At 42.8% G+C, this 23,640-nt stretch overlaps 1 protein-coding gene across 4 annotated transcripts in view; it reads left to right on the top strand.

Moving 5' to 3' along the window:
• Nucleotides 1-19,504, top strand: part of IL11RA (interleukin 11 receptor subunit alpha) — a 173,520-nt gene extending 154,016 nt beyond the window's left edge. For 2 of the 4 annotated variants that reach the window (XR_013220941.1, XR_013220939.1), the window contains exons 6-13: nucleotides 4,924-5,087; nucleotides 5,175-5,338; nucleotides 5,421-5,577; nucleotides 5,912-5,980; nucleotides 6,301-6,391; nucleotides 13,706-13,785; nucleotides 14,107-17,421; nucleotides 18,202-19,504. Coding sequence is in view for 1 of the 4 variants with exons in the window: in XM_077281309.1 (XP_077137424.1) it covers nucleotides 4,924-5,087; nucleotides 5,175-5,338; nucleotides 5,421-5,577; nucleotides 5,912-5,980; nucleotides 6,301-6,391; nucleotides 13,706-13,785; nucleotides 14,107-14,123 (742 nt within the window). In the remaining 3 variants the exon portion in view is untranslated. Of the gene's footprint in view, nucleotides 1-4,923; nucleotides 5,088-5,174; nucleotides 5,339-5,420; nucleotides 5,578-5,911; nucleotides 5,981-6,300; nucleotides 6,392-13,705; nucleotides 13,786-14,106; nucleotides 17,687-18,201 lie in introns of those variants that run through there. The other 2 variants (XR_013220940.1, XM_077281309.1) reach the window with 2 other exon arrangements.
• Nucleotides 19,505-23,640: the final 4,136 nt, after the last annotated feature.

Raw genomic sequence — 23,640 nt, 5'->3', positions numbered from 1 at the left:
GAGGAGCTGAGGGGCCAGAGATGTGAGCGGTGAGGAGCTGAGGGGCCAGAGAGGTGAGCGATGATGAGTTGAGGGGCCGGAGAGGTGAGTGGTGAGGAGCTGAGGGGCCAGAGAGGTGAGCGGTGAGGAGCTGAGGGGCCAGAGAGGTGAGGAGTTGAGGGGCCAGAGAGGTGAGCGGAGAGGAGCTGAGGGACTAGAGAGGTGAGCGGTGAGGAGCTGAGGGGCCAGAGAGGTGAGCGGTGAGGAGCTGAGGGGCCAGAGAGGTGAGCGGTGATGGGCCAGAGAGGTGAGCGGTGAAGAGCTGAGGGGCCAGAGAGGTGAGCGGTGAGGAGCTGAGGGGCCAGAGCAGTGAGGGGCCAGAGAGGTGAGGAGCTGAGGGGCCAGAGAGGTGAGTGGTGAGGGGCCAGAGAGGTGAGCGGTGAGGAGCTGAGGGGCCAGAGAGGTGAGCGTCGAGGAGCTGAGGGGCCAGAGAGGTGAGTGGTGAGGGGCCAGAGAGGTGAGCTGCGAGGAGCTAAGGGGCCAGAGAGGTGAGCGGTGAGGGGCCAGAGAGGTGAGCGGTGAAGAGCTGAGGGGCCAGAGAGGTGAGTGGTGAGCTGAGGGGCCAGAGAGGTGAGCGGCGAGGAGCTGAGGGGCCAGAGAGGTGAGCCGTGAGGAGCTGAGGGGCCAGAGCAGTGAGGGGCCAGAGAGGTGAGCGGTGAAGAGCTGAGGGGCCAGAGAGGTGAGCGGTGAAGAGCTGAGGGGCCAGAGAGATGAGTGGTGAGGAGCTAAGGGGCCAGAGCAGTGAGGGGCCAGAGAGGTGAGCGGCGAGGAGCTGAGGGGCCAGAGAGGTGAGTGGCGAGGAGCTGAGGGGCCAGAGAGGTGAGCGGTGAGGAGCTGAGGGGCCAGAGCGGTGAGGGGCCAGAGAGATGAGCAGTGAAGAGATGAGGGGCCAGAGAGGTGAGCGGTGAATAAATAATCTTTATTTTTATATAGCACTAACGTATTCCGCAGCGCTTTACAGTTTGCACACATTATCATTGCTGTCCCCGATGGGGCTCACAATCTAAGTTCCCTATGTCTTTGGAATGTGAGAGGAAAGCGGAGGAAACCCACGCAATCACGGGGAGAACATACAAACTCCTTGCAGATGTTGTCCTTGGTGGGATTTGAACCCAGGACAGCGACGGATGATTTTCGTTGCGATCCCAGGACCTATAGAGGGGTATTAAATAACTTCTCCACGAATTAAGTTTCCCGGGATAAACCACGCGGTCAGAAGAATGAGACTTTTGCCCAATGATCAGTCTCCTCGGCTGTAACGTGATGTAATCTGGGTCTTGGATCCTTCTGAGATTCCTTGAAGACAGTTATGTCTGTGACTCACGGCCTGGTCATGTATCCATGAATGGAAGATCCCAGGGCTCTCATTAACCCCCCGACTCCTGCAGCTGCTTGAGTTCTGACCACAGTTGACGTCTGGGTCAGCCTCTTCCCTTGTGTCTTGGCCTCGTGCCCCCGAGGAGCAGCGCAGACGTTGTGTTGTGCTGCAGGAATGGAGTGTAACGCCGCCCCCTTAGCAGATCTTCTGCGTTGTATCCAGTATGTGGGAGCTATGGCTGCTGCCGGTCTCCCCTGAGTCGGACTGTTGTGGAACCGGATCCACAGTTGGGCAGCCTGGTGCTTCACTTGTCTCAGGCTCTTGAGCCACATCGTTTTGGTGCCAGGCATCATCCTCCATCAAGGCACAGATGAACATCACTTTGGTTTTGTCTGACCCAACGAGACCTCACTCTTCACATAAAAGGATCAGCACCGCTTTCTCGTGCTTCTTATAAACAGCTGCCATCTTAGCCGTCACTCGCCAAATAAAAGATTGACCAGAAAAACCAGAGAGACGGAAGGATGTAACCACTACACGTACAGTATTGTCCCAGGTATGAGTAAACTGGGTCCAATCCGCAGAACTTTGCACAGAATCCACGCATGGACCTGGCAAGTTTTAAGTGACAGAGATGATTGCTCACCTCAGATCACTAATGATCTGTGATCCCACTGCTGCCACAAATTTGTCAAGGAACGCAACACCACTGCCTCTAATTGTCAGGACAATTACTGACGAGTGATGGACGAGGTGGCAGCTGCTTCCACTACTAGGCCGGACATTGGGGAACACACAGTGAGCGTATAGTATATACACATTCAATTCCAACACATGGAGTATATATATGTGCATACAGTGGCATGTTCTCTTCCTGAAATTCTGTGTCTTTTTTCTGTGGCTTAACCCTTCTATTTTACTTAATTGGTCCACATGACTTGTCTCCAAAATGCATCAGGCTTGGTTAGTTATTCTTTTGCATACTTATGAAGCTGAATTTTCTGGTGAGGATGCAGGAGAGGATTTCTTCTGATGACTCTTCCATGAAGGCCATATTTGTTCAGGTGTCTCTGAACAGAACAATATTGTACGAGAACCCAAGAGTCTGCTAAATCTTTCTGAAGGTCTTTTGTAGCCAAGCAGGGGTTTTGATTTTCCTCTCTAGCAATCCTTCGAGCAACTCTTCGAGCAACTCTCACTGAAATTTTGCTTGGTCCTCCAGACCTTATCTTGACCTCCACTGTTCCTGGTAACTGTCATTTCTTAATTACATTTCAAACAGAAAAAAGCAACTTGAAAACACTTTGATATCTTCTTATAACCTTCTCCTGCTTTGTGGGCCTCCTCCATTTTCATTTTGAGTGCTCGGCAGCTGCTTAGAAGATCCCATGGCTGCTTCTTTTTTGGCACAAGGTTAGAGGAGGCTGAATTTTTATAAAGCTGGGAGACTTGCATCACCGGTTCATTTCCAACGATGATAGTGAACAAGCCATAACCCTAATAGGCTAATTAAGGTCTGAAACCTTGGTCAAAGTTATCTGAGCTCACAAATCTCCAAAAATCTCCAAACTTTTGCATCAGCCCATTTTTTTTTTTTTCAGTTTTTAAAATGTAAAAAATAACATTTTTTTTCATAAAATACAAAGGAAATGTCATTTTTAACTTTAGGCCTTTTAGAGATCATTCCATCTTCAACTTGCTTAACTGTTCACAATAACAATAATTTTGAGCAGGTGTGCCCAAACTTTTCCATGCCACTGTATATATGTACTCCGATACGATCACTGCCAACTCCACAATGACAAAAAGAACTACCCTCTGCCACCACCAAACGTTTATACAGGCTGATTGGACACCCGTTGCAGATTGCGTATGTCTTCAGGGGTGCGGTTTACAGAACAAAAAGAACAGAGCTATTGCATTTTAAATCTTTCATCCGAAAATGTAGGCAGTGTTTATAAAAAAATATGCAAAGATGTTACCAAATGGCAAGAAAACAAAATGTTATATACAATTACATAACATATAAGGGATAAGAAAAAGTACTAAACCTGATGTCACGGAAATGGCACAGAGCTTAGTGGAGGGTGGTACTCCTTTTAGGAAAACAGACAGTACCACAGCAAACTGTACCTCCCAGGACTGACAAATGTCAAAAATCTAAACTTTGGTTTTTTTTTATTGAATCAAGTTATGTTCATGTACTCACCTTGATGAGCTCAAAGGTGGTGGTGGTGGGGGGGGGGGGCTAGGTCATTTAGAACTTTGAGGTCCCCGACTTCCAGGACATCTTTGCCCCTGGAGGTCCCAGGTAGGAGATATTGTTGTCATGTTTCCCATCACGATTTTATCTTTCTATAGAGATGAAACTTATCATGGATATCATCATCCATCAGACCCCAATATTAAGTTGGAAGGGTTAGAATGGCCTTACAGTAATGTGAGTGAATGCGTTATATTGTTCCCTTCGCTCCGACGCCAAAAATATATCTCCAATAAATATTGGATCAAAGCAAATTCCAATATTCATCACTGACCACTGGCTCCAGATAGCCTGAGATACTTCCTTTGAACAGAGTAAGTCCCTGTACTTCTCCGTCTCAGAGTATATGAATCCTAGACTTCTTGGCTGGTTCTCAGCAGATCCCTTGTTGTAATTACCTGTTCACGGCAGTAGGTCCTACTTCATTGGAGGCTGAAGCTCTTTCTCACTTCCCCAGTTATAATTAATCCCATATATTCAATTTGAGGGTGATATGTCTCCTCTCCGGAGATGTCTTTATGGATTTTACAATTTTTCTCTACGACACGACCACAGGACAGTTTTCCATTTTTCCTCCTTCCATTTTCAATGAGCTTTAGCCCAGAGAAGACGGCAGTGTTTCTGGACTGTGCAGATATACAGCTTCTTCTTTACATGACGGAGCTTTCACTTGCATCTGTGGATTGCACGGGGACCTGTGATCACAGTCCATGATTTCTGGAAGTTTCCCTGAGCCTATGCAGTGATTCGTGCCTGTATGTAATGCAGTGCCACCTGAGGGCCGCAGATCACGAGCCTCCGGTACTGACCGTTGGCCTCGTCTCTTGTGCACATGGATTTCTCCAGAATCTCTGACTCTTCTGATATTATGTCCTGCAGTTGGAAGATATTCACAGTCTTCGTAATTTGACATTGTGGAACAAAGTTGTTCCACGATTTCAGGATGCAATTGTTCACAGATCAGTGACTCCCGACCACCTTTGCTCCGGGGAGACTCTGCCTCTCTCACGAGCTGTGTTTATACATCATCGGTGATGTCTCTTAGTTGAGCATTGACCCTGCGGCTGTTTTTTATTATAACCACTTTTACTGCCTTTTGTTAACCCTTTCCCCACTGATCAATTTGTTAATGAGTTAATTTATTGAAATTCTGCTAATTAAGCGAATATGGAGGGGAGATGATAATTATGATTAGGACTGTGCCGATGTGTCAGGAATGGGGACAGTCATTCCTCTTGCGCTTCCTCTCTGTGTGGCCGGATGTTACTACAGGGGGATTACATATGATCCTGTTATTTTGCAGGGTGGACAGGAGCAGCCCGGAGATCTGTCTGCAGGACGTCCGACATCCTAACAAGTGCTCCGTGAGGAACTCCAAGCTGTGGACGTCCTATCAGATGAACATTACGGAGGAGAATCCGCTGGGCTCCAGCTTCAGGATCCTGGACTTCAATGTGCAGTCTATAGGTGAGAGGAGTCCTCTGAGGATACCACGGTGGGGTCTCTGTACAGGGACGTTACACCATTACTGTCATTCATTGTTTTGTGCTGCAGTTAAGCCAGACCCCCCAGAGATCCTGGTAGCGGAGCCCATCCCTCATGCCCCCAGACGGCTGCGGGTCACTTGGGCTTATCCATCCACGTGGCCCTTGGAGCCACATTTTCAGCTGAAGTTCCGTCTACAATACCGACCAGTACTTCACATGTTGTGGTCCACGGTAAGAACCTGGTCCTTCACGTCACCGTACACACAGGTCAATCACTGCACCCTCTAATTGTTCTCATGTTCCTCCGGGGAAGGTGGAGACGGCCAACCTGACGGACATCATCACAGACGCGTTCATAGGCCTGGAGCACATTGTGCAGGTCAGCGCTAGAGATTTCCTCGACGCCGGTAACTGGAGTGAATGGAGCGTGGAAGTCAGAGCCACACCGTGGACCAGCGAAGAGATACCAGGTGAGGGCATGAGATAGCAACATGGTGGCACCTCAGTCTGCCTAGTGGAGCTCCTAGAGATGACCACCATAACTCTGGACTGATATCTGGGGTGTGCAGTTTGGCTGTGTCTCACCATCACCTCCCATCATGTACCAATCAGACCCTACAGATATCATAGCCCCTCCTCCGAGGAACTTCCATGGATCATGGAGGCTACAGTAAGTTCTTATGGGTTGAAGGCCACGTAGGTTTTGTTTGTCCGGTGCCCCTTGGCCTCAGCTTGGTCGGAGATCTTTTCTACTTTGTATTATGTCGCCTGTGACTGACTCTGCCTCTTCTCTGCTCCCTCCAGAGTCGGTCCCGGAGGTCAGTAACGAAACCACTACAGAAGAGCCGGAGCCTCAAGTGAAGGAGCCCATCGGTAAAGTATTGTTGTGCCACGAGCTGTAATAGCGCCGGCTGCCGTCATTAGCGCTGCGGCTGCTATCAGTATAAATGTTACGGGATGTTGGACTGGCTGACTGTCTCCTCTCCATGTGCTAAGCAAGTCGATGCAATCTATTTCTCTCTGTTATCTGCCACTCTAGTCTACTGTTGTGTTCTTCAATGGGATGAATAGATTCCCCTCTATTAATATGGCGGAGACCGCTCTCCAATTCTGTAAGACATACTGCGGGTTATTCTGAGTGCACAGAAAGGCGCTATGAGATGTGCACTGATTGGATTTTTATCGCCCTGCAGATCCCGGGGAGAAAGTGGCCGTAATAATCTCGCTGGGGATTTTCGCTTTTATAGTGTTTGTCGTCTTTTTAGCTATTGGCGCCCTCATCTGGTGAGTAGAAAGATTACAACTGTGGAGGCGCAGACACCGCTCTGTGCATTTATAGACATTTCCTGTGATTACTCTGCTCTCTGTAGATTCTCAGCAGACACGGGGGTCTCATCGTAATACGTCAGTACGGAGCGGACCCCTCTATACACTTAGTGTTTTACTAAGGCTCAAGCACAAGACCTATAGTGAGAAAGGCAGAAACACTAACAGTAAGGCACAGGCGGCGCTGCCGCTAATCACTGAGGTTCCCTGCCACAGAAATCACAGTATAATAGTATTTATTTTACACTTATTAAAATAAACCTTACAAAGCAGTGAATAGCTATATTCTTATACATAGGGGCAGTATTATAGTAGTTATATTCTTGTACATAGGGGGCAGTATTATAGTAGTTATATTCTTGTACATAGGAGCAGTATTATAGTAGTTATATTCTTGTACATAGGAGCAGTATTATAGTAGTTATATTCTTGTACATAGGGGCAGTATTATAGTAGTTATATTCTTGTACATAGGAGCAGTATTATAGTAGTTATATTCTTGTACATAGGAGCAGTATTATAGTAGTTATATTCTTGTACATAGGGGCAGTATTATAGTAGTTATATTCTTGTACATAGGAGCAGAATTATAGTAGATATATTCTTATACATAGGGGCAGTATTATAGTAGTTATATTCTTGTACATAGGAGCAGTATTATAGTAGTTATATTCTTGTACATAGGGGCAGTATTATATTAGTTATATTCTACATAGGGGGCAGTATTATAGTAGTTATATTCTTGTATATAGGAGCAGTATTATAGTAGTTATATTCTTGTACATAGGGGCAGTATTATAGTAGGTATATTCTTGTATATAGGAGCAGTATTATAGTAGTTATATTCTTGTACATAGGGGCAGTATTATAGTAGTTATATTCTTGTACATAGGGGCAGTATTATAGTAGTTATATTCTTGTACATAGAGGCAGTATTATAGCAGTTATATTCTTGTACATAGGGGCAGTATTATAGTAGTTATATTCTTGCACATAGGAGCAGTATTATAGTAGTTATATTCTTGTACATAGGGGCAGTATTATATAGTTATATTCTTGTACATAGGGGCAGTATTATAGTAGTTATATTCTTGTACATAGGGGCAGTATTATAGTAGTTATATTCTTGTACATAGGGGCAGTATTATAGTAGTTATATTCTTGTACATAGCGGCATTGTTATAGTAGTTATATTCTTGTACATAGGGGCAGTATTATAGTAGTTATATTCTTGTACATAGGAGCAGTATTATAGTAGTTATATTCTTGTACATAGGGGCAGTATTATATTAGTTATATTCTTGTACATAGGGGGCAGTATTATAGTAGTTATATTCTTGTACATATGGGAAGTATTATAGTAGTTATATTCTTGTATATAGGGAGCAGTATTATAGTAGTTATATTTTTGTACATAGGAGCAGTATTATAGTAGTTATATTCTTGTACATAGGAGCAGTATTATAGTAGTTATATACTTGTACATATGGGAAGTATTATAGTAGTTATATTCTTGTATATAGGGAGCAGTATTATAGTAGTTATATTTTTGTACATAGGAGCAGTATTATAGTAGTTATATTCTTGTACATAGGGGCAGCATTATAGTAGTTATATTCTTGTACATAGGTGCAGTATTATAGTAGTTATATTTTTGTACATAGGAGCAGTATTATAGTGGTTATATTCTTGTACATAGGAGTAGTATTATAGTAGTTATATTCTTGTACATAGGGGCAGTATTATATTAGTTATATTCTTGTACATAGGGGCAGTATTATAGTAGTTATATTCTTCTACATAGGGGCAGTATTATAGTAGTTATATTCTTGTATATAGGGGCAGTATTATAGTAGTTATATTCTTGTACATAGGGGCAGTATTATAGTAGTTTTATTCTTGTACATAGGGGCAGTATTATATTAGTTATATTCTTGTACATAGGGGCAGTATTATAGTAGTTTTATTTTTGTACATAGGGGCAGTATTATAGTAGTTATATTCTTGTACATAGGGAGTAATATTATAGTAGTTATATTCTTGTACATAGGGGGTAGGAATTATAGTAGTTATATTCTTGTACATAGGGGCAGTAGTATAGTAGTTATATTCTTGTACATAGGGGCAGTATTATAGTAGTTATATTTTTGTACATAGCGGCAGTATTATATAGTTATATTCTTGTACATAGGGGCAGTATTATAGTAGTTATATTCTTGTACATAGGGGCAGTATTATAGTAGTTATATTCTTGTACATAGAAGCAGTAGTATAGTAGTTATATTCTTGTACATAGGGGCAGTATTATAGTAGTTATATTTTTGTACATAGCGGCAGTATTATATAGTTATATTCTTGTACATGGGCAGTATTATAGTAGTTATATTCTTGTACATAGGGGGCAGTATTATAGTAGTGATATTCTTGTACATAGAGGCAGTGTTATAGTAGTTATATTCTTGTACATAGGAGCAGTATTATAGTAGTTATACTCTTGTACATAGGGGCAGTATTATAGTGGTTATATTCTTGTACACAGGGGCAGTATTATAGTAGTTATATTCTTGTACATAGGGAGTAATATTATAGTAGTTATATTCTTGTACATAGGGGGCAGTATTATAGTAGTGATATTCTTGTACATAGAGGCAGTGTTATAGTAGTTATATTCTTGTACATAGGAGCAGTATTATAGTAGTTATATTCTTGTACATAGGAGCAGTATTATAGTAGTTATATTCTTGTACATAGAGGCAGTATTATAGTAGTTATATTCTTGTACATAGAGGCAGTATTATAGTAGTTATATTCTTGTATATAGGGGCAGTATTATAGTAGTTATATTCTTGTACATAGGGGGCAGTATTATAGTAGTTATATTCTTGTACATAGGAGGCAGTATTATAGTAGTTATATTCTTGTATATAGGAGCAGTATTATAGTAGTTATATTCTTGTACATAGGAGCAGTATTATAGTAGTTATATTCTTGTACACAGGAGCAGTATTATAGTAGTTATATTCTTGTACATAGGGGCAGTATTATAGTAGTTATATTCTTGTACATAGGAGCAGTATTATAGTAGTTATATTCTTGTACATAGGAGCAGTATTATAGTAGTTATATTCTTGTACATAGGGGCAGTATTATAGTAGTTTTATTCTTGTACATAGGAGCAGTATTATAGTAGTTATATTCTTGTACATAGGAGCAGTATTATAGTAGTTATATTCTTGTACATAGGAGCAGTATTATAGTAGTTATATTCTTATACATAGGAGCAGTATTATAGTAGTTATATTCTTGTACATGGGAGCAGTATTATAGTAGTTATATTCTTGTACATAGGAGCAGTATTATAGTAGTTATATTCTTGTACATAGGGGGAAGTATTATAGTAGTTATATTCTTGTACATAGGGGCAGTATTATAGTAGTTATATTCTTGTACATAGGAGCAGTATTATAGTAGTTATATTCTTGTACATAGGAGCAGTATTATAGTAGTTATATTCTTGTACATAGGAGGCAGTATTATAGTAGTTATATTCTTGTACATAGGAGCAGTATTATAGTAGTTATATTCTTGTACATAGGTGCAGTATTATAGTAGTTATATTCTTGTACATAGAGGCAGTATTATAGTAGTTATATTCTTGTACATAGGAGCAGTAGTATAGTAGTTATATTCTTGTACATAGGAGCAGTATTATAGCAGTTATACTCTTGTACATAGGGGCAGTATTATAGTAGTTATATTTTTGTTCATAGGAGCAGTATTATAGTAGTTATATTCTTGTACATAGGGGCAGTATTATAGTAGTTATATTCTTGTACATAGGAGCAGTATTATAGTAGTTATATTCTTGTACATAGGGGCAGTATTATAGTAGTTATATTCTTGTACATAGGAGCAGTATTATAGTAGTTATATTCTTGTACATAGGAGCAGTATTATAGTAGTTATATTCTTGTACATGGGGCAGTATTATAGTAGTTATATTGTTGTACATAGGGGCAGTATTATAGTAGTTATATTCTTGTACATAAGGGCAGTATTATAGTAGTTATATTCTTGTATATAGGGGCAGTATTATAGTAGTTATATTCTTGTACATAGGGGCACTATTATAGTAGTTATATTGTTGTACATAGGGGCAGTATTATAGTAGTTATATTCTTGTACATAAGGGCAGTATTATAGTAGTTATATTCTTGTATATAGGGGCAGTATTATAGTAGTTATATTCTTGTACATAGGGGCACTATTATAGTAGTTATATTCTTGTATATAGGGGCAGTATTATAGTAGTTATATTCTTGTACATAGGGGGCAGTATTACAGTAGTTATATTGTATATGGAGCAGTATTATAGTAGTTATATTCTTGTACATAGGAGCAGTATTACAGTAGTTATATTCTTGTATATGGAGCAGTATTATAGTAGTTATATTCTTGTACATAGGAGCAGTATTACAGTAGTTATATTCTTGTATATGGAGCAGTATTATAGTAGTTATATTCTTGTACATAGGGGCAGTATTATAGTAGTTATATTCTTGTACATAGGGAGCAGTATTATAGTAGTTATATTCTTGTACATAGGGGCAGTATTATAGTAGTTATATTCTTGTACATAGGGACAGTATTATAGTAGTTATATTCTTGTACATAGGGGCAGTATTATAGTAGTTATATTCTTGTACATAGGGGCAGTATTATAGTAGTTATATTCTTGTACATAGGGAGCAGTATTATAGTAGTTATATTCTTGTACATAGGGGCAGTATTATAGTAGTTATATTCTTGTACATAGGGACAGTATTATAGTAGTTATATTCTTGTACATAGGGGGCAGTATTATAGTAGTTATATTCTCGTACATAGGGAGCAGTATTATAATAGTTATATTCTTGTACATAGGGGCAGTATTATAGTAGTTATATTCTTGTACATAGGGACAGTATTATAGTAGTTATATTCTTGTACATAGGGGCAGTATTATAGTAGTTATATTCTTGTACATATGAGCAGTATTATAGTAGTTATATTCTTGTACATAGGAGCAGTATTATAGTAGTTATATTCTTGTACATAGGAGCAGTATTATAGTAGTTATATTCTTGTACATAGGAGCAGTATTATAGTAGTTATATTCTTGTACATAGGAGCAGTATTATGGTAGTAATATTCTTGTACATAGGAGCAGTATTATAGTAGTTATATTCTTGTATATAGGAGCAGTATTATGGTAGTAATATTCTTGTACATAGGAGCAGTATTATAGTAGTTATATTCTTGTACATAGGAGCAGTATTATAGTAGTTATATTCTTGTACATAGGAGCAGTATTACAGTAGTTATATTCTTGTATATGGAGCAGTATTATAGTAGTTATATTCTTGTACATAGGAGCAGTATTACAGTAGTTATATTCTTGTATATGGAGCAGTATTATAGTAGTTATATTCTTGTACATAGGGGCAGTATTATAGTAGTTATATTCTTGTACATAGGGAGCAGTATTATAGTAGTTATATTCTTGTACATAGGGGCAGTATTATAGTAGTTATATTCTTGTACATAGGGACAGTATTATAGTAGTTATATTCTTGTACATAGGGGCAGTATTATAGTAGTTATATTCTTGTACATAGGAGCAGTATTATAGTAGTTATATTCTTGTACATAGGGACAGTATTATAGTAGTTATATTCTTGTACATAGGGGGCAGTATTATAGTAGTTATATTCTCGTACATAGGGAGCAGTATTATAGTAGTTATATTCTTGTACATAGGGGCAGTATTATAGTAGTTATATTCTTGTACATAGGGACAGTATTATAGTAGTTATATTCTTGTACATAGGGGCAGTATTATAGTAGTTATATTCTTGTACATATGAGCAGTATTATAGTAGTTATATTCTTGTACATAGGAGCAGTATTATAGTAGTTATATTCTTGTACATAGGAGCAGTATTATAGTAGTTATATTCTTGTACATAGGAGCAGTATTATAGTAGTTATATTCTTGTACATAGGAGCAGTATTATGGTAGTAATATTCTTGTACATAGGAGCAGTATTATAGTAGTTATATTCTTGTACATAGGAGCAGTATTATGGTAGTAATATTCTTGTACATAGGAGCAGTATTATAGTAGTTATATTCTTGTACATAGGAGCAGTATTATAGTAGTTATATTCTTGTACATAGGAGCAGTATTATAGTAGTTATATTCTTGTACATAGGAGCAGTATTATGGTAGTAATATTCTTGTACATAGGAGCAGTATTATAGTAGTTATATTCTTGCACATAGGAGCAGTATTATAGTAGTTATATTCTTGTACATAGGAGCAGTATTATAATAGTTATATTCTTGTACATAGGAGCAGTATTATAGTAGTTATATTCTTGTACATAGGAGCAGTATTATAGTAGTTATATTCTTGTACATAGGAGCAGTATTATAGTAGTTATATTCTTGTACATAGGGGCAGTATTATAGTAGTTATATTCTTGTACATAGGGGCAGTATTATAGTAGTTATATTCTTGTACATAGGAGCAGTATTATAGTAGTTATATTCTTGTACATAGGGGCAGTATTATAGTAGTTATATTCTTGTACATAGAGGGCAGTATTATAGTAGTTATATTCTTGTACATAGGAGCAGTATTATAGTAGTTATATTCTTGTACATAGGGGCAGTATTATAGTAGTTATATTCTTGTACATAGGAGCAGTATTATAGTGGTTATATTCTTGTATATAGGGCAGTATTATAGTAGTTATATTCTTGTACATAGGGGCAGTATTATAGTAGTTATATTCTTGTACATAGGGGCAGTATTATAGTAGTTATATTCTTGTACATAGGGGCAGTATTATAGTAGTTATATTCTTGTACATAGGAGCAGTATTATAGTAGTTATATTCTTGTACATAGGAGCAGTATTATAGTAGTTATATTCTTATACATAAGAGCAGTATTATAGTAGTTATATTCTTGTACATAGGGGCAGTATTATAGTAGTTATATTCTTGTACATAGAGGGCAGTATTATAGTAGTTATATTCTTGTACATAGGAGCAGTATTATAGTAGTTATATTTTTGTTCATAGGAGCAGTATTATAGTAGTGATATTCTATTGCATATTGTTTTTATTGAGTTTTTTACACCAGTTTTAGATAGTAGGATTTTATAAGATAACTTTGATCATGGTTTTGACAAGTTTCCTAATGTCTTGTCTTTTTGTTGTAAAGGGTAAGAGTTGGGAGGACGGTAAAAGACGGAGGGATAAAGACTAACTTCCTGACGGCCATACACCTGAAGACTCTGCCCAGTAAGTGTTGTCAGTGGCTCTTGGACCCCCGATATCTCTCTCGTATGTTGTAGGTGATATTTTCGCTCATTTGGGGTATTTTGGGTTATGTACATTGGGGACTGGAGCTTGGAGGAGATGGATCCTGGCATCCGTTAAATCCGTCCATAAGAGACATCAGTATGTTGTGGACAGTGGTGACTTGTGTTCCTGTGTGCGGTCACAGAGCCGCAGGTTATATGTTTGCTCCACTTTATGTCAGTGACATCAGTGTAATTGAGCATCATTTTTGTGTAAGTATTGCGGAAGAAAGTTTAAGACTTTGTGTTTCCTTCTTTACAGAGAACCAGATTTTGTAATCGCCTTGAAAAGCAGGAATTCAGTCCTGTGCTGATGTGGACGAGCCGTCAAGTGTTTTCAGCTCTTCTGTAAGATAACGCGACAAAAATGCGCTGACAACGGTGACTTTTGCCAGAATAAAGGAGCTGCAGTACAAGGATTGTCCACCGGGGGCAGACAAGGATCTCCTGCCAGGATGCGACACTGCATGGCGGGGGATCACAATATGCACTACAGTGGCCCCTCTTCTTCAGATGCAGCCGGGTCTTGATAAACTCTCCAGAGACCACCCGGTGTTATCCTGAGCGAGGCGCCCCCTTCTGGCCGCTGTGATCAGGCTGGAGTTCATTGAACACTATATTTTGCTGCTATCACATAGACCTTTCTTCACCGGACGATCGCTCCACGCCGCCTGCACAGACTATAGGATCACACGTAGATCGTGGCATTTGACAGTTCAGCACAATTTTCCTATGTTGCTCTATATGTTCATATCCGAGCGCTAGCGAAGCAGTTCATGAAGCTAAATATGTCCAGGAGCCGCCTGTGTCCTCACTCAGCACATGCATGCTAGCGGTGTGAGGGCTGCACGCCATGTTCCAGGGACAGCAATTCACTGCCATGTAGATACCACCCATCATAGTTCATGGGTGGCGGGGTGAGACCCCTGGACACTTCTCTGATCTTCTCCATGTTCACGGCATTGGTTTCTGTGTCACCAGCCCGGTGTAAGCTGCCCATGTTGTATAATAGCGGTAATGTCCTGTACAGTGACTGTCCCCATTATGTCTATGTTATGTTGGTGCCTCTACCCTGGACCTCGGCCTCGCCAGACTCTAGTATCTCCTGTATTCGGCTGCAGACATGAGATGTTCCTTGGCGGATCCTTCTGTTACTTTCCAGATGTTTCTATGCCTGTGGCGGGCCATAGACATTACACCGGTGGCTGGTCCTACGGACATTGCTTGGCTCTGCCAATATCTACTCTACATCTATGGTTGTACTATTGTGTGACTGCTTTGAGTAATTTCAGCTGTCCTGATTTTTTTCCTCATCGTTTTACTGGCTGGATCTCCATGGTCTTGTCTGGTCCCACCACCCATCGGTCTCATGTCATAATTCATCTATGCAGTGACAGAATTGACCTCCTTATTCTTGTCTGGCCAAACCAACCTTCTCTTCTCTATGACTTTGTATAGAAAAGGAATTGGGACAGATCCTCCACCCAGACTCGAAACTGATCCAGGTGGATCCACACTCACATCACACAATCATAATTAGGTTCTATCTGACAACACTTGCTATTGATTTGTGCTCAATTGTGGAATGACCTTCATGATGTTGTCTGGCTGCACCAACCTTCTGTATCTGTTCTAATGTTCTTCATATTGACCTCCGGCGCTGTCTTGTGTAATTTCTCCAGGTTGTGTTCCTGGTTGACCTCCATGATTTTGTCTAGCTGTTCTGACTGTGTTTTCCCAAGCGTGACCTAATCTCTTTGTTGAGTGACAATTCTGACCTAAACAGACTTTCATGGCTTTAGCAATTCACTGTGACTGCCCTGATTTCCTTCATATTGATTGACTCTATAGTCCTGTGACTTTGTTCTAGCTCTGTTTCCTGTGACTGCAGTCTGTGATCCCCTCGCAGTTGATTGACTGGAGTGACCTCCATGGTCTTGTCTCCCTGTAATGACTCTCTCTCACTCTCTAGTGTGACTGTCATCGCTGATCTCCTTGAAGGTGACTGACTGGAGTGGCCTCCATGGTCTTGTCTCCCTGTAATGACTCTCACTCTCTAGTGTGACTGTCATCGCTGATCTCCTTGAAGGTGACTGACTGGAGTGGCCTCCATGGTCTTGTCTCCCTGTAATGACTCTCTCTCACACTCTACTGTGACTGTCATCGCTGATCTCCTTGAAGGTGATTGACTGGAGTGGCCTCCATGGTCTTGTCTCCCTGTAATGACTCTCTCTCACTCTCTAGTGTGACTGTCATCGCTGATCTCCTTGAAGGTGACTGACTGGAGTGGCCTCCATGGTCTTGTCTCCCTGTAATGACTCTCACTCTCTAGTGTGACTATCATCGCTGATCTCCTTGAAGGTGACTGACTGGAGTGGCCTCCATGGTCTTGTCTCCCTGTAATGACTCTCTCTCACTCTCTAGTGTGACTGTCATCGCTGATCTCCTTGAAGGTGACTGACTGGAGTGGCCTCCATGGTCTTGTCTGGCTGTAGTGACTGTTGCATGTGATCTGATCTTCGCCATGTTATGTGATTAGATTCACCTCCTTTATTCTTCCATAGTTGAGCAGAGATGGTGCTGGAAATATGTATATATTTGGGTATTGTGTATATATATATAAACCATTTTGTGACACAGAACAGTTCATATTGTATGTGATCTCTTACTTTTATGTGGTTCTTTGCAATCGTTCATTTCTGCCCGCTTTACAATAATGGGGACATAGGAAATATCCAAAGAGCGAGTTGTCCATGCTTGCATTCACGCTCTCCAGGGCTGGTGGCATGTCTACATAGATTAGGTCTAGCGGAGACAGATAAGACTTACACCATATGATGACTGCCGTAAGAGAACTCTAGGACATCAAACATTAGTAAATGGTGCAATGTTGGTAGAACGCTCCATGGCTGCCACATCACGGGCCCATTGTATCACACAGAATAAGTCTTTTTCTGTTAGAGTTCTACAGGTCGGTTATCCACTCACTATAAATCCGACCTCCGCTTTTGGGGAAGACTTATCACTATGTCTCCTCCCCTGCAGGTTTCTAGCCTCCTCCCCTGCAGGTCTCTAGCCTCCTCTCCTGCAGGTCTCTAGCCTCCTCTCCTGCAGGTCTCTAGCCTCCTCCCCTGCAGGTCTCTAGCCTCCTCCCCTGCAGGTCTCTAGCCTCCTCCCCTGCAGGTCTCTAGCCTCCTCCCCTGCAGGTCTCTAGCCTCCTCCCCTGCAGGTCTCTAGCCTCCTCCCCTGCAGGTCTCTAGCCTCCTCCCCTGCAGGTCTCTAGCCTCCTCCCTCGCAGGTTTCTAGCCTCCTCCCCCACAGGTCTCTAGCCTCCTCCCCTACAGGTCTCTAGTCTCCTCCCATGCAGGTCTCTAGCCTCCTCTCTTGCAGGTCTCTAGTCTCCTCCCATGCAGGTTTCTAGCCTCCTCCCCCACAGGTTTCTAGCCTCCTCCCCCACAGGTCTCTAGCCTCCTCCCCTACAGGTCTCTAGTCTCCTCCCCTACAGGTGGGCTGTCTCCTTCCCTGCAGGTCTCCAGACTCCTTCCCCTCTTCAGGTCTCCAGTCTCCTCCCCTGCAGGTCTCCAGTCTCCTCACCTGCAGGTCTCTAGCCTCCTCCCCCACAGGTCTCTAGCCTCCTCTCCTGCAGGTCTCTAGCCTCCTCTCCTGCAGGTCTCTAGTCTCCTCCCTTGCAGGTCTCTAGCCTCCTCCCCTGCAGGTCTCTAGCCTCCTCCCCTGCAGGTCTCTAGCCTCCCCCCTGCAGGTCTCTAGCCTCCCCCCTGCAGGTCTCTAGCCTCCTCCCCTGCAGGTCTCTAGCCTCCTCTCCTGCAGGTCTCTAGTCTCCTCCCCTGCAGGTTTCTAGCCTCCTCCCCCAAAGGTTTCTAGCCTCTTCCCCCACAGGTCTCTAGCCTCCTCCCCTACAGGTCTCTAGTCTCCTCCCATGCAGGTCTCTAGCCTCCTCCCTTGCAGGTCTCTAGTCTCCTCTCCTGCAGGTCTCTAGTCTCCTCTCCTGCAGGTCTCTAGTCTCCTCTCCTGCAGGTCTCTAGTCTCCTCCCATGCAGGTCTCTAGTCTCCTCCCATGCAGGTCTCTAGCCTCCTTCCCCACAGGTTTCTAGCCTCCTCCCCTACAGGTCTCTAGCCTCCTCCCCTACAGGTCTCTAGTCTCCTCCCATGCAGGTCTCTAGCCTCCTCTCTTGCAGGTCTCTAGTCTCCTCCCATGCAGGCTTCTAGCCTCCTCCCCCACAGGTTTCTAGCCTCCTCCCCCACAGGTCTCTAGCCTCCTCCCCTACAGGTCTCTAGCCTCCTCCCCTACAGGTCTCTAGTCTCCTCCCCTACAGGTGGGCTGTCTCCTTCCCTGCAGGTCTCCAGACTCCTTCCCCTCTTCAGGTCTCCAGTCTCCTCCCCTGCAGGTCTCCAGTCTCCTCCCCTGCAGGTCTCCAGTTTCCCCCCTTGCAGGTCTCCAGTCTCTTCCTCCTCAGCAGTTCTCCAGTCTTCCTTCCCCCTGTGGCTCTCCAGTCTCCTTCTCAGCATGTCTCCAGTCTCCTCCTCTGCAGTTCTCCAGTCTTCTCCCCTGCAGGTCTCCAGTCTCCTCCCCTGCAGTTCTCCAGTCTCCTCCCCTGCAGGTCTCCAGTCTCCTCCCCTGCAGGTCTCCAGTCTCCTCCATTTGCTGCTTTCCAGTTTTCTCCCTTGCAGACCTCCAGTCTCCTCCTGTGCAGGTGTCTATTCCTCCTCCTATGAATTCCTTACTCCAAAGTTTGCTCGTTTGCACGGATTCCTCAGTGCTAATTACTAGTTATGATCAGTCAGTTAAGCTGTAGGCAATAAGGGAATGCTAATAACATAAGTTCCCGGGGGCATTACATGTCACATGGGTTGTGATTAGTGAGCAGAACTTTTATTGATCATGTTATTATAAGATCCGATCCTTTCGTCTCATATCCTAGTGCTTCAGTCTGGATATTTATAACACCAAAGGAAGAACATCAGGACCTCGGGGGTTACACATCGGAGTCCTGACAATTGAGGGTTAATATATGTGGGCCAATGCCCCTATTTTCTATGGGACTGTATATGTGGTTTCTGTTTTCTGCATTTTTTCGCCCTAGGGTCACTGTGATGCTATTGGCAAACAGGAAGTCTCCTGTGCACAGGGGAATATCTTCCTCCATAATGAGATGTTTGTCAGCTATCTCCTGATCCTGGTTCTTCTGTATGTGTGTCTCATTAATGGCTCTTTTATATGATACGGTCATCTTTATGCATGTAATAATTACACCTTCATTAGGACCAGTGATATGATAATGAGGATGGGCTGTGATTGGTTTGGGTGAATGGCTCCTCCTACGAGGGACAGCGAGGAGGTTCCAGATATTACAGGCATCAGTCCTAGTAGGGACTTAATTCTGGAGCATCAACCAGTCAAACTGCGTCTTATAGAGGACTCCATCCAGATACTGGCGGCAGGTTACTCCACTCTCACCATTGAAAGTAAGAAAGATATATATCTTGGTACCGTGTTAGCCAGTAGATAGAAAAATATCTAGAATTGAGAGTCCTCAGTGGTTGATACCTTTTAATGGCTAACTGAAAAGATGGGAACAAATTGCAGCTTTGGAGACTACTCAGGTCTCTTCATTAGGCATAGGCGAAAAGAAATTCTGGAGAATCACATATTTATACACAACACAGCACAGAAAAAAAACAAAAAAAGCCATGGATAAGGCAGGTAACATGAAGCAGAATTACTATGAGTGATAAACAGTTATGTCCATAAATATTGGGCCAGTGCTTAGATAAGGAATGTTTTATTGTCCTCTGAATGGGGTCTGGTTCTGTTGTGATGACCCCACATGGTCTGAGGGGCAAATTCCTTAGTTCCTTAGTTGATGTAAAAAGACCTAAATCCATGCGAAACATTCATTCCTGCACTGAGAATGTCAAAGGTCGTCATCAGTTTATATTCCCATATTCTTCTGTCTCTCTGAGATTTGAAGTTACATTTTAATACAAGTAATTTCATGTCAATAATGTTATTGGGGAGACAGAAATGTATTGCCACAGGTAGATCCATTCTTTTTTTCTCTTATTGTATGGCGAATTGAATTTGCTCCTCAGACCATGTGGGGTCATCACAACAAAACAAGACCCCATTCAGAGGACAATAAAACATTCCTTATCTAACAACTGGTCCAATATTTATGGACATAACTGTTTAGCACTCATGGTAATTCTGCTTCGTGTCAGCTGTCTTATCCATGTTTTTTTTTTTTCTGTGATGTTTTGTGCATAAATATGTGATTCTCCAGAATTTCTTTTCGTCTGTGCCTGATGAAGAGACCTGAGTAGTCTCAAAAGCTTGCAATTTGTTACCATCTTTACATTGAAAACAATGCACTCTCTGACAAATTGAGCATGCCTTAATATGTAAAGGCTCGGAAAGATTTATCCCCCACCCATCCCCCAGAATATATAGCGGAGGAGCCGGTATATACATCGTGATACATATGGACAGTATCTGTTCTCCGGAACTTCCTCAGAATCTGGACAGCAAAGGTGAATCTTAATCACTTCGTCCCATATCAGAGGTCGTATCATGGTTACATTATGACAGTTCTGGGATCGGTGGTCGTATCATTGTTCCATAGTGTCAGTTCCTCTGTTTATTATATCTTTGCTGTCTTATATTGTAGAGAGCCCCTCGTTATAATGTGTATTAACTCCTTGTCTCCTGTATATATCATGTTATTGCTTGTTGTGTATCCAGAAAGCTGCAGACAATTTTATTTGTAAAAATAAACCTTTGATTATGATTGATGGCGCTGACTGCATTTGAGTAATATTATATTTTATGTCATTATTGCAAACCTCCCAACCAGGAAAATCAAGAAAAAAAGACACAGCACGATGTGGCAGTTTTTTAAAATTTCCACTAAGCCAGTAACCCAATATTGCTAAGTCCTTTATATTTAATATATGCACCCACACAGAAATTTTCTCCTTGTTTGCTTCCCCCACACACAGTATGATGTCCTCAAAGTACATTCCCCCCACACACCGTATGATGTCCTCAAAGTACATTCCCCCCACACACCGTATGATGTCCTCACAGTACATTCCCCCCACACACCGTATGATGTCCTCAAAGTACATTCCCCCCACACACCGTATGATGTCCTCAAAGTACATTCCCCCCACACACCGTATGATGTCCTCACAGTACATTCCCCCCACACACCGTATGATGTCCTCAAAGTACATTCCCCCCACACACCGTATGATGTCCTCACAGTACATTCCCCCCACACACCGTATGATGTCCTCACAGTACATTCCCCCACACACAGTATGATGTCCTCACAGTACATTCCCCCACACACAGTATGATGTCCCCACAGTACATTCCCCCACACACAGTATAATGTCCTCACAGTACATTCCCCCCACACCGTATGATGTCCTCACAGTACATTCCCCCCACACCGTATGACCGTATGATGTCCTCACAGTACATTCCCCCACACACAGTATGATGTCCCCACAGTACATTCCCCCCCCCACACACAGTATAATGTCCTCACAGTACATTCCCCCCCCCACACCATATGATGTCCTCACAGTACATTCCCCCACACAGTATGATGTTCTCACAGTACATTCCCCCCACACACCATATGATGTCCTCACAGTACATTCCTGCCACATATAGGATGTCTCCACAGTACATTCCCCCACACACCGTATGATGTCCCCACAGCACATTCCCCCACACCGTATGATGTCCCCACAGCACATTCCACCACACAGTATGATGTCCCCACAGTACATTACCCCACTCAGTATGATGCCCTCACAGTATATTCCCCCACACAGAATGATGTCCTCACAGTTCATTCCCCCCACACACAGTATGATGTCCCCACAGTACATTCCCCCACACACAGTATGATGTCCTCCCAGTACATTTCACCCACACAGTATGATGTCCTCACAGTTCATTCCCCCCACACACACAGTATGATGTCCCCACAGTACAGTCTCCACACACAGTATGATATCCTCACAGTACATCCCTCAAACACTGTAAAATGCCCCCTCATTACATTCCTCCCACACACAGAATGATGTCATCATAGTACATTCCCCCCACACACCGTATGATGTCCTCACAGTACATTCCCCCACACACAGTATAATGTCCTCACAGTACATTCCCCCCACACCGTATGATGTCCTCACAGTACATTCCCCCCACACCGTATGACCGTATGATGTCCTCACAGTACATTCCCCCACACACAGTATGATGTCCCCACAGTACATTCCCCCACACACAGTATAATGTCCTCACAGTACATTCCCCCCCCACACCATATGATGTCCTCACAGTACATTCCCCCACACAGTATGATGTTCTCACAGTACATTCCCCCCACACACCGTATGATGTCCTCACAGTACATTCCTGCCACATATAGGATGTCTCCACAGTACATTCCCCCACACACCGTATGATGTCCCCACAGCACTTTCCCCCACACCGTATGATGTCCCCACAGCACATTCCCCCACACAGTATGATGTCCCCACAGTACATTACCCCACTCATTATGATGCCCTCACAGTATATTCCCCCCACACAGAATGATGTCCTCACAGTTCATTCCCCCCACACACAGTATGATGTCCCCACAGTACATTCCCCCACACACAGTATGATGTCCTCCCAGTACATTTCACCCACACAGTATGATGTCCTCACAGTTCATTCCCCCCACACACACAGTATGATGTCCCCACAGTACAGTCTCCACACACAGTATGATATCCTCACAGTACATCCCTCAAACACTGTAAAATGCCCCCTCATTACATTCCTCACACACACAGAATGATGTCATCATAGTACATTCCCCCAGAAACAGTATGATGTCTCCACAGTACATTTCCCCCACACAGTATGATGTCCTCACAGTACATTCCCCCACATACAGTATGACGTACCCACAGTACTTTCCAATCACACAGTATGATGTTCTCGCAGGACATTCACCCCGACACATAGTATGATGCTCCAGAGTACATCCCCCACACACAGTATGATGTCCTTACAGTACATTCCCCCACACAATATAATGTCCCTACAGTACATTCCCCCACACACAGTATGATATCTCCACAGTACATTTACCCCCACACATAGTATGATGTCCCCACAGTACATTCCCCCACACAGTATAATGTCCCTACAGTACGTTTCCCCACACACAGCAGTATGATGTCCTCACAGTACATTCCCCAACACACAGTATGATTTCCCCGTAATACATTCCCCCACATGCAGTATGATGTCCCCAAAGTACCTTCCCCCCACACACAGTATGATGCCCTCACAGTACATTCCCTCCACACAGTATGATGTCCCCACAGTATCTTCCCCCCACACAGCAGTATGATGTCCTCACAGTACATTCCCCCCACACACAGTATGATGTCCCCATAGTACCCCCCCACAGTATGATGTCCCCACAGTACCTTCCTCCACACACAGAATGATGTCCTCACAGCACATTCCCCCCACACACAGATGTCCCCATAGTACATTCCCCCCCACAGTATGTTGTCCCCACAGTACCTTCCTCCACACACAGTATGATGTCCTCACAGTACATTCCCCCCACACACAGTATAATGTCCTCACAGTACATCCCCCCCACACACAGTATGATGTCCTCACAGTACATTCCCCCCACACAGTATGATGCATCTATAGCCCTCCCACACATCCAGTAGGTACGGAAAG

Source organism: Ranitomeya variabilis, chromosome 1, assembly GCF_051348905.1.
Source record: "Ranitomeya variabilis isolate aRanVar5 chromosome 1, aRanVar5.hap1, whole genome shotgun sequence".
Classification (NCBI taxonomy): domain Eukaryota; kingdom Metazoa; phylum Chordata; class Amphibia; order Anura; family Dendrobatidae; genus Ranitomeya; species Ranitomeya variabilis.
The sequence above is the reverse complement of the archived record's forward strand: the minus strand, read 5'-3'. Positions and strand labels throughout refer to the sequence as shown.